Below are 12,150 nucleotides of genomic sequence, written 5' to 3'. Positions count from 1 at the left end.
AGGAGGTAGACTTCTGATGCAAAATGGTTGGTGGAAGGAAGATATCTGTGAAGGCAGAATACTCTCTATGAATGTTAGTACGTTCAAAAGCTTCACCATGCCAGTCAAAAGCTTTTGCAGGTGAGAATCCATAAGAAGCTTTTATTAAAATTGAAGCTTCTCCATTTTGTTGGTAGAGAATTTTTTGAAGATGTAGCCTTGACAGAGATTCAGACAGACATACTATATTGATCCCGAGGGAAATTGGGTTTTGTTACAGCCACACCAACCAAGAATAGTGAAGAAATATAGCAATATAAAACCATAAATAATTAAATAATAATAAGTTAATCATGCCAGGCGGAAATAAGTCCAGCCTATTGGCTCAGGGTGTCTGACACTCGGAGGGAGGAGTTGTAAAGTTTGATGGTCACAGGCAGGAATGACTTCCTATGACACTCAGTGTTACATCTCGGTGGAATGAGTCTCTGGACCGTCAGAGAGTCCAGTTCCACCCTCACAACATCATTGGCCTTACGAATCAGTTTGTTGATTCTGTTGGTGTCTGCTACCCTCAGCCTGCTGCCCCAGCACACAACAGCAAACATGATAGCACTGGCCACCACAGCCTCGTAGAACATCGTCAGCATCGTCCAGCAGATGTAAAAGGACCTCAGTCTCCTCAGGAAATAGAGACGGCTCTGACCCTTCTTGTAGACAGCCTCAGTGTTCTTTGACCAGTCCAGTTTATTGTCAATTCGTATCCCCAGGTATTTGTAATCCTCCACCATGTCCAAACTGACCCCTTGGATGAAAACATGGGTCACCGGTGCCTTAGCCCTCCTCAGGTCCACCACCAGCTCCTTAGTCTTTTTCACATTAAGCTGCAGATGATTCTGCTCACATCATGTGACAAAGTTTCCCACCGTAGCCCTGTACTCAGCCTCATCTCCCATGCTGATGCATCCAACTATGGCAGAGTCATCAGAAAACTTCTGAAGATGGCAAGACTGTGTGTTGTAGTTGAAGTCCAAGGTGTAGATGGTGAAGAGAAAGGGAGACAGGACAGTCCCCTGTGGAGCCCCAGTGCTGTTGACCACTCTGTCTGACACACAGTGTTGCAAGCGCACGTACTGTGGTCTGCCAGTCAGGTAATCAATAATCCATGACACCAGGGAGGCATCCACCTGCATCACTGTCAGCTTCTCACCCAGCAGAGTATCTTGGTTCAGTATCTTGACCTGGAACCTTCCCCCCACAGATGCTGCTCGATCCAGCAATTTGTTTATTGCTCCAGATTTTGTTTGATTTCTGCAATGCATATGCCACATGTCGAAGAAGTGGCCAGGAAGCAGCCTGAGCCACACTGACCCTGACTTCCGCGGTGAGGTGAGTGCCTGCAGCTGCTTCTCAGAGGTTGCAGACAGAAGTCTCAAGAGAACCCGACATCCAGGTCAATTTCATCCTCAAAGTAAACAGCCCGAAGAAATCCTACAAAACAGTGCATTGGTTCCATGTTCATAGATTCACAGAGTCACACAGCATGGAAGCCAGTCCTTCGCCCCAGTTCACCCATGCTATATTCTCCTCTATATAGTCCTATAAACCCTTCTTATCCATGATATTGTAATCTGTCTGATCAGACGTGGGTTAATAAAGGAGAACATGTCTGACCAAGGAAGAGACATGTAGAACCTTCTTCATCCAGGCCTCAGAGGAAATATCATTTTGCTGGAGGAACTCAATGTTCAGCCTGAGATCCTGCCCATGCTGGGGCTGAAGGGTCTGAGGCGGCAGACATTCTAGCCAAGTAATCACTTAAAATTAAGGATGTTAATGTAGTTGTGCCTTTGCATAAAAAGGAGCTGAAAGCTATAATTAAAGAGTCTATTCAATTACGATGGCAAAAAAGTTGGGATAAAGAAAGGATGGCATTTATATAAAATTCAGACGGTGGTGGGAACACAACTGGGAGATGGGTATAAAAGGAAGGAAGATGTTATACAGTACTTGCATGTTTAAGTATTGGACATACTAGGTTGAATAATTCCTTCTTCAGATGTAAGGCATGACACGGGCATTGGACATAGGGAGTGGACTTGTGAGGAAACAGTGAGTTTGAATGCATTTCCTATGAGGTGCAAAGGAAACATCTAATTGCTAAATTGAGATCTTTGGGACAGACAGAGTTTAACATGGAAAGTTTGTTAATGTCACAATGTTTATATAGCATATATTTGACTTCCTGAAAAGCATTAGATTTTTTGACTTTTTTGGTACTATTTGAGTTTATTTGTGGGGGGGGGGGGTTAGTGGTATATTTCCTCTCTCTTTGCTCTACATTCCAACTCAATAGGTGCTGGTAATGTTAGTCTGCCAACCACCATTAAATTTTGCAAGACAAAGAACTCTGGTGAGCAGATAATCATAAAGATGAAGCCATCTTTTCAATCAGCCAGAAGGAGATGTTTATTTAAAGTAAGCTTCTTTACCACAGTTGTTAATTTTTTTATATCTTATTCAGAATCTGTTTGAAGGATAATCAGTTGGATGGTTGTATTGTCTGTGTTGTACCAGACAACTCTTGAATAACTCATATCATCTGCAATGAATTGCTTTTTAATCACCTCACAGTGGAACCATGTGCATTACTATTACCAAATGTTTTAAAATCTATTGTATTATTTTTGCCTGCTTTTCTTTCTCGTAAAGATCCATCTCTGTCTGAGAAGAATGTGATTCTGAAGAAGAATTCTTGAAGAAGAATGTAATTTGCCGCATGGATGACTAAATTATCAAACCGATCTCAAGCTTTGATCTTTCTAATTCCACTCTTCTTATTTGTTTATGTGGGTGCAAACATTCTGATGATCTAGCAAAGCTGTATACATTCCTTCTGTGATACTCGTTCTGTGGTCTAGCACTTGTGTGCACACCACCCAAAGACTGATACTGATGAAATCATTCATCGGAAAGAAAGGACAGTGAATATTCAGTTCTTGATATTCATCGTTCCTTCTCAAGTGAGACCGTGACATCTAGTCTATAGTGTTGTGACGTGTATGGGGACGGCTGTTAGACCAATCCGGGCTCAAAGGTTCCTTTTACACAGTTGACTGAAGTGCAGGGATGATGTGGCATCAATTGTTCTTGCTGCTTCAGATTCTTTCTTCTCCCCTTTGCTCTGGATCTTTGCATGAGCAAGCATTGCGTTTCACGTGGGAACTCTAAATAGGACAATCCAGCGTATTGTGTCAACATTGAAGCTCTTCAGGAATATCCTAAGAGAGCCTTTGAACCTCTTTTTCTGTTCACCCCATGACCGTTTGTCCTCAGTCAGTTCTCCATGCTTTGCTGCTTTCAAAAGTCACCTTTCTCTTTATAATCATTTCCCGTTTTCTGCTGCCTCCTATCTATTCATTGTTCTCACTCTCTGAAAAGTGGATGATTTTACATTTTCCTATATTATATTCAATCTGCAACTTTTGCCCACTCATTAAACATAACCATATCCCTTTGCAGGCTCTGCTTTCTTTTTCATAACTTGCTGACCCTTTTATTTGTTTTTCATACAGCGCACTTGCTGCACTCATCCAGGTCATTAATATTGATTGCAAACAGTTGAGGTGCCAGTACCAATCATTGTTGCACTCCACCAGTTGCTGATTGCTAATCTCAAAACAAGACAGTTATCCTGATTCTCTGTTTAATTTGGTGTTGGAATGAATTACTCTCATTCACTCAAAGACTGCCTTAAGGAAATGAAATGCATCACTTTGAGATCACAGCGAGGTTACAGAAGAGGAGTCACTCAAACTATAAAATCTCCCTTTTCTCTATGCGAGTTCAGTAGAGCTGGTCCCGCTCGCCCATCCTGTCCCATAGCCTTGTTCATTTTTTTCTTCCAAGCACTTGTCCAGTTCCCCTGTTAATGACATGTCTGAATCCATCAGGAAGTGCCCTGATCATTCAATGTTTTATTTTCATTTCAAGACACAGCACAGTAAGTAACAGGCCATTCTGCCCAATGAGCCTGCGCTGCCCGATTACACACGTGACCGATTAACCTACTAACCCGCACATCTTCGGAAAGTGGGAGGACACCAGAGCACCCGGAGGAAACCCATGTGGTCATGCGGAAAATGTGCAAACTCCTTACAGAGAGCAGCAGGAATTTAACCCGGGGCGCTATGCTGCCATGTCGCCCAATAGATTCTAGCTATTGAATGCATAACAATGTATTACTATATCACTTACAGCTCTTTCATTCTCTTCCAGCACTTAATAATTTTAAGTGTAACTCTTAAACACTCCATCGACCTCCTGTGTTCCAAGGACAAAATCTCTGGTTTCCAATTTATCTAGGCCAGATCTAGTCTCATCTCATTAAAGTTGACCCTTTTCTAGCTGTCTTTTTTTTTCTCCTTAGCTATACTAAACATTTTGCTATTATGATTAGTACTCCCTACACATTTCCCTGTAAACATCTGTTCTACTGGGCTCACCTCGTTCCACAGCATCAAGTCCAGCAGGATTTTATTCCTGGAAATATATTGGTTGTAGAGGTGTTCCTGAACATATGTACTTTCAAAGGCCCTTTCCTTTTCTGCCTCCCACATCATAGTCATCCCAATCTTTTTCAAACAGTCCCATCATTGAAATACAATTTCTCAGATGTATATGAAGCCAAATTCTCACATATGAAGCAATCTGGACTGAAGTTATGCATAAATTGCCCATACAGTGGGAATATTGTGCCTGATAGTGGTCACTTTATTAAGTACACCTGCTCGATAATGCAGTCATATAATCAGCCAAACAGGTAGCAGCATGCAGACATGGTCAAGAGATTCAGTCATTATCCAGACCAAACATCAGACTGGGGAAGAGGCATGATCTAAGTGACTTTGATCGTGGAATGCTTGTTGGTGAGTATCTCAGAAACCGCTGAGATCCTGGGGTTTTCACTAACATTAGTCTCTAGAGTTTTTCAGAGAATGGTGTGGAAAACGAGAAGAAAAATCCAGTAAGTGGCAGTTCTGCAGACAAAAATGCCTTGTAATGAGAGAGGTCAGAGAAGAATGGCCAGACTGATTCAAGCTGACGGAAAGGTGACAGTAACTCAAATAACCATGTGTTACAACAATGGTGTGCAGAAGAGCATCTCTGAACACACAACACATCGAACTTTGAAGTGGATGGGGTAAGGCAATAGAAACCACACCAGGTTCCACTCCTCTACCTAATAAAGTGGCCACTGAGTGTATTTTGGTACAGAATAAATACATTCTGTTTAAAAAAATTATCTCATGTACTTCTCTATTCACTGTCCTTCATCACTTATTAAGGAATTTAAAGCTGTAATTATACAGTCTATCATCCATTTTTACAGCAACTCATTCTGATCATTATAACTGACTAAAACTGTAATGACATAGAATTATTTATAGATTCAGGTCGATGGAATTATAATATGTTTCTTGTAGCTTCTGCGCAACGTTCAGTTTGAAGGTGTGGCAACAGTATCTGTAATACTAACTGTGCTGTCTTTACGACAGTTATTTAGTTTATAATATTTTCGCTTAGTAATTCATTCAATAGTATTTTCTAGTTAGAATTAGAAGTGTTTAAAGTATATTCATTGCATGTAAAATATATCGGCATGCGATGACGTCACATCCGGTTTCGCCGCGTCTTGTGGGAAAACACCGGTTTGAAATTAGCGCGAGGGTGGGGGCTTACCACGAGGCTCACCTGAGCACAAGCAGTTTTGCAGGCATGAGAAATCACAGTGAGAGCAACGCTGTAAGTTAATAGATAATCGATATATTGAACTAAGATGTTAATGCTGATCCTGTTAGAGGTAACGACGGTAGATAATGTTTATGCTTTCGTTAGTTAAAGAGTCGCGGATAGTTTGCATGGAAGTGTATTTAAAGTAGTCAATGGAGCAGGTAAACTCTCCCTGTATACTGCACCTTAGTATAATGTAGTTATAGTCACCTTTGCAAGTATTTACACTTGAAATGTGATATTAAGTAAGGAACAAATACTGTATCAATCTTGTATTGTTTTATCAACAGTTTTCACCATATGTTAATGTGAAGAGTGAACAGTAAATGGTTAATCTTACTGCGATCTGGTTTGCATTGGCTGTGGTTTATCCGGACGTTAAATTCGGCGTTTCGTTACACCCGAAGGAGAACGTTACAGTGAAAAAGCGACATTATCAGGTGTTTCAAGTGCTGCAATGTCAGCTCAATCCAGCATCAAGTCGACGCCGCCCAGCGACAGGGGCAGTAAACCGACATCAAGTAAGCCCACCCAGGCGTTATCAGGTGTTCCAAGTGCTGCAATGTCAGCTCGATCCGGGATCAAGTCGATGGCGCCCAGCGACAAGGGCAGTAGAACGACATCAAGTAAGTCCGCACAGGCAAGAGCCAAGGCAGAAGCCGCCAAGGTGCGACTGCATTACGCCAAACAAGAGGCAGTTTTGAAAATGAAACTGGCCACCAAAGAAGCCGAAAGGGCCGCCAGACAAAGAGAAGAGGCTGCCAGACAAAGAGAAGAGGCCGCCAGAGAAGCCGAAACCCAGTTGGAAATGGCAAAAATATCGACAGAGTTGCATGTGCTGCAGCTAGAAGGAGAAGGAGAAGCTGCCAGGGTGGAAGCAAAGTACATAGAACAAGCTGAAGGGTCGCGTGATCTGACCGAAGTAAGATCTACTTTAGAAAGGACCAGACTGGAACGCACAAGCGACTATGTACAATATCAAATAGACAGGCAGGCTCGTCTCCCCTCTCCATACGTATTCGATAACTTCCCCAGCTACGAGGAACCTCAGAGAGTCACGATTGCATCACATCCATACGAGGAAGGAAATTTACCCTCACGGCTCCGTGATGAAGTCAAGAATGAAAGAACCGACAACGCTCCTTCATCCCCACAACAGGACGGCGGGGAGGGAGAGGTTCACTCCAGGACAACAATTGTCAGCTCGAACTGTACAGAAGTTTGCGGTCAAACTCAGTCAAGCCGTTCTTGTTCCGAGATCTGCCTCACTGAGGTGTACCCTAAAGAAGCACAACAAGACATTACCAAGCGTAAAGTAACCGACGAGACGCTAGGTCAGTCAGTTTTCGTTCAAACCGAGCACGGAAACAAACTTGCACAATCAGCTCAAGATACCATTTCTTTAAAACCCAAAGACACCAAGGTCTTCAGAGATGAAGCAAATAATGGGGTTGCCCCATTGCCTATCAGAGAACCACGCCAGCGCTCACCAGATAACAAAAAGCAGGCAGTCAAACGGTTCACGTCCTTACGGAAAACCCGGAAAAGGAAACCTGAGATGCAGCAACGCACCCGATTGGCCCACGAGGTACTGTGCACCCTAATGGCAGAGGTCACAGCCATTATAAACGCACAATCATTCCTACCTGTGTCTTCTGACCCAGAAAACCCCTTTATACTTTCGCCATCAACGCTCCTTACGCAGAAGGCAGGAGCACCTCCTCCACCAGGAGACTTCTCAGACAAGGATTTGTACACAAAGCAATGGAGACAAGTCCAGGCTCTGGCAAATCAGTTCTGGCCTCGCTGGAGACAAAAATATCTACCTTTGTTGCAACAGAGACAAAAGTGGACAGAACCCCGCAGGAATCTTCAAGTCGGAGACCTAGTCCTGCTCAGGGACAAGCAGATCACCCGCAACAGCTGGCCAATGGCCAGAATCACTGCTACATTCCCTAGCGAGGATGGACATGTCAGGAAGATCGAATTGAAGACTACCGACCAAGGCGATGTGAAAATTTACCAAGGGCCAGTTACAGAAGTTATTCTACTTCTACCCAATGACTGATTAAGAGACTAAGTTTTGTACTCTGCTCATTGTGACCTTACGAAGGTCAAGCGGGGAGTGTGCTGTCTTTACGACAGTTATTTAGTTTATAATATTTTCGCTTAGTAATTCATTCAATAGTATTTTCTAGTTAGAATTAGAAGTGTTTAAAGTGTATTCATTGCATGTAAAATATATCGGCATGCGATGACGTCACATCCGGTTTCGCCGCGTCTTGTGGGAAAACACCGGTTTGAAATTAGCGCGAGGGTGGGGGCTTTCCACGAGGCTCACCTGAGCACAAGCAGTTTTGCAGGCATGAGAAATCACAGTGAGAGCAACGCTGTAAGTTAATAGATAATCGATATATTGAACTAAGATGTTAATGCTGATCCTGTTAGAGGTAACGACGGTAGATAATGTTTATGCTTTCGTTAGTTAAAGAGTCGCGGATAGTTTGCATGGAAGTGTATTTAAAGTAGTCAATGGAGCAGGTAAACTCTCCCTGTATACTGCACCTTAGTGTAATGTAGTTATAGTCACCTTTGCAAGTATTTACACTTGAAATGTGATATTAAGTAAGGAACAAATACTGTATCAATCTTGTATTGTTTTATCAACAGTTTTCACCATATGTTAATGTGAAGAGTGAACAGTAAATGGTTAATCTTACTGCGATCTGGTTTGCATTGGCTGTGGTTTATCCGGACGTTAAATTCGGCGTTTCGTTACACCCGAAGGAGAATGTTACACTAACTGTTGATTCTCAAAGAAAACCTCTACCCAGGTGTAGGGAAATGTTTAGACTATATCGTAGCTATCTGCAATTTACAGATAATAATAAGCTTTTAAAGCTACCAAGTTAAAAACAGCTTCTTCAGCAATGTGGAGCTAGTGAAGGCAGTATCTCAAATAAGCTGGAGGTGAAAAGCTTTATTTAGAAATTCAGTCAGAATTGATATAGGATATTTTATTGGTCATTTTACTTCAGCATGTTAATAAGCTGTGGGGAAAATGGATCAAAACTGTATTGAATTTCATTGCGTCCACTTTATTAATCTGACTTAATAGTTATTTTTCAGTCTCAATGTATCGGACTATGTCATTCTCTCCACACTGAAACTGACTTAGATTTTGTTCTAGTTGTATTTTATTGGAGAAATAGTGTACAGCTTATGTTTAATTTCTTGTGAACGCTGCGTATCTGCTGCCGTGTGCCTGTGTTGCTATGAGCAGGCCTCTCTTTGCTCCTGTGCTGCCGTGTGCCATGAGCAGGCCTCTCTTTGCTCCTGTGCTGCCGTGTGCCATGAGCAGGCCTTTCTTTGCTCCTGTGCTGCCGTGTGCCATGAGCAGGTCTCTCTTTGCTCCTGTGCTGCTGTGTGCCTGTGTTGCCATGAGCAGGCCTTTCTTTGCTCCTGTGCTGCCGTGTGCCTGTGTTGCCATGAGCAGGCCTCTCTTTGCTCCTGTGCTGCCGTGTGCCATGAGCAGGCCTTTCTTTGCTCCTGTGCTGCCGTGTGCCATGAGCAGGCCTCTCTTTGCTCCTGTGCTACCGTGTGCCTGTGTTGCCATGAGCAGGCCTTTCTTTGCTCCTGTGCTGCCGTGTGCCATGAGCAGGCCTCTCTTTGCTCCTGTGCTGCCGTGTGCCATGAGCAGGCCTCTCTTTGCTCCTGTGCTGCCGTGTGCCATGAGCAGGCCTCTCTTTGCTCCTGTGCTGCCGTGTGCCATGAGCAGGCCTCTCTTTGCTCCTGTGCTGCCGTGTGCCATGAGCAGGCCTCTCTTTGCTCCTGTGCTACCGTGTGCCATGAGCAGGCCTCTCTTTGCTCCTGTGCTGCCGTGTGCCTGTGTTGCCATGAGCAGGCCTTTCTTTGGTCCTGTGCTGCCGTGTGCCTGTGTTGCCATGAGCAGGCCTTTCTTTGGTCCTGTGCTGCCGTGTGCCATGAGCAGGCCTCTCTTTGCTCCTGTGCTGCCGTGTGCCTGTGTTGCCATGAGCAGGCCTTTCTTTGCTCCTGTGCTGCCGTGTGCCATGAGCAGGCCTCTCTTTGCTCCTGTGCTGCCGTGTGCCATGAGCAGGCCTCTCTTTGCTCCTGTGCACCCATGACGATAAACTCCACTTTGACATTTATGATGGAAACCAGCTATGTATAATACCATTTACTAAATATTTTAACAGTCTTTGTTGGCCCTTTCCAACAACTGATAACTTCTGTTACAATTATTTTTCTTCATTTTGTTTTTTTTTCACATGATCTAGACTGGAATTATCTCTGAATGTCATTGTGACTCAACTTACACCATATTATTTAGGATTAAGAATTGTGCTAAGGGGAAGTGTTCAGTGAACTGGGATCCAACATCTGAGATCCAGTTCACCCTTACTGAGTATGATATGTATGGAAACTTGCACATGGAGCATTCTCTGGTACAATCATTCCACAGGCAGGGAGGGTACATTTTCACAACTATTTAAGTAACTCAATTGATCTGTCATATTAAGAATATTCTCAACTATGTATAAATCCCATTTACTAAATATTTTAATTTGGAATGGGGCTATTTACTTTGGTGGGTGCGATTTGAATTCACTCGGTAATCTTTCATAATTTAAACAAACAATCCTTCTTTACTTTGTACCTTGAAACATTTGACTCTGCAAGGCTGTATCTCATTGAGATGTGAATCAATAAATAGTGATTACAATATGCAATACGAAATTCTCTTGCAGACTAAACAACAGAAGGTTTATTAAACACTGTTGGTTTTAGAGAAGGACACTTGTGGATTGTAGAATGAAACAGGCCACTCAGCCCATCAGAAACACCCATTCACCAACACAAATCAATGAATTGAGATGTGGGAGAAACATAGGGCACCCAGAGGACACGCGCATCATCTCAGGGTGAATGTACAGGCTGCCACAAGGTCAGGATTGTACCTGGCTTGCTGGAGCAATGAGATGTCAACGCTCCACTAGCTGTACCACCCTCAGATTTGGAAAATTATTTGTAAATCTATGGTGACTTTCAGAGAAGCTTTAGAAAATCAAAATGTGGAGGGAGTGTTCAGAAACTGTAAGTAATTAGAGACTGTGTAGGAACTCTGCTTACTGAATAAGGAGTGAATTAACACATGAATTAACAAATGGATGTTTTTCCTTCCTTAAGCAGGGGTCCTGAGACTAACTATGATGGCTGAATGTCCTCTTATGCAAGGTGAACTAGCCCAGCATGGATGAACTTCGCATCACACACAAAATACAGATCTTCTCTTGTCAATGGGGAACTCACTATCCCCCATCATCCAGCGTATTTATGTCTTTTTAATCAGAGACGTTCGGTGATTCCTACTAGTCTGAGGTGGAGTCAGGAGGAATTGAAGGTAATTAACACTAAAGAGGTGAGCTGCACAATTGTAGGGCACCTAGTCCATGAGTACTCTGGAGGCTTAACCAAGGCAATCCAACCTTCCCAATCTATTCTCCATTGCTTCCAAAATTCCTTTGTGTCATTTTCATTTTTCACTTTCCTCTACAAGACGTGACAGTTGCTAGTTCCATTATTCCCTCCAGATCAACACCCACAGTGTACGGGTCAGTAATTAAACAAGTTTTCAGCAGCACTGAATACTGTTAAGATGATGAGATGAAAATAATTCTTCTGCGTTTGACACAGGTGTGTGCCCATTATGGCAGAGCACATAAGGGAAACCGAGTAAGCCCAGCAGGCGGAGACCAGAGAAAGAACGCGGACAGGAACTTGGTAAAGGAGTCGGGCAGTGATCCATTAAGAGGGGTTGAGCAGTTTGGTGGATCGTGGGCGAGGAAGCCAGTGAGAGACTGGTGGTCAGGAGGAATGACTTCAGTAGATGGGGAGGGTGGAAAGGACAGTCACTAGGCAGACAGATGTCCTTTGAGGGTGGGTTCAGACTGGGCATTGGGATTTGTTGGATAAAGTCCGTAGCTGGGTTGGATTGTCACCACCAGAGTACAAACAGCTTTAAATGAAAGAGAGTTGACACGGCTTCCTCAAATGCCTGTGGAGGCTCCCACATTGTTGACCATCGGGAATTGCTTCACTGGCATCTAGTTGATATTGGCATGCCATCAGCTATGTGCCTCCAGCACAAGCTCATTTCTCGGAATAGAATTTGTTTTTTACAATCCCGTATCAAGGTGATCAGAGTAGACAACCTGCATGATTCAGCTTCGATAGGGTACAGAATGATAACGAGGATAAAAGATTATTTAACAATATCACAAATTACAGACCTCAGGTCGTGGAATGTTCTGATATAAACAGGCCACAATGGATGACTCAAGTTTAATAAGATAGCAT

General features: G+C 43.3%; 2 protein-coding genes across 2 annotated transcripts in view; one reads left to right on the top strand and one right to left on the bottom strand.

Annotated features, from left to right (window-relative positions):
* Positions 1-12,150, bottom strand: part of LOC132381225 (signal peptide, CUB and EGF-like domain-containing protein 3) — a 339,989-nt gene that overhangs the window by 46,786 nt on the left and 281,053 nt on the right. The window lies entirely within an intron of this gene.
* On the top strand, positions 5,747-8,540 carry LOC132381305 (uncharacterized). Its single transcript, XM_059950684.1, has 2 exons — positions 5,747-5,784; positions 6,063-8,540. The coding sequence occupies exon 2, from the start codon at positions 6,230-6,232 to the stop codon at positions 7,838-7,840; it is 1,611 nt and encodes a 536-aa protein (XP_059806667.1). The 5' UTR covers positions 5,747-5,784; positions 6,063-6,229; the 3' UTR covers positions 7,841-8,540.

The sequence above is a fragment of the Hypanus sabinus genome, chromosome 25 (genome assembly GCF_030144855.1).
Source record: "Hypanus sabinus isolate sHypSab1 chromosome 25, sHypSab1.hap1, whole genome shotgun sequence".
Taxonomy (NCBI): Eukaryota; Metazoa; Chordata; class Chondrichthyes; order Myliobatiformes; family Dasyatidae; genus Hypanus; species Hypanus sabinus.
This window is presented reverse-complemented; position numbering and strand designations above follow the sequence as displayed.

Bases quoted from the DNA above. Each gene is read 5' to 3' on its own strand.
- LOC132381305 (XM_059950684.1), top strand. From the start codon at position 6,230: ATGTCAGCTCAATCCAGCATCAAGTCGACGCCGCCCAGCGACAGGGGC.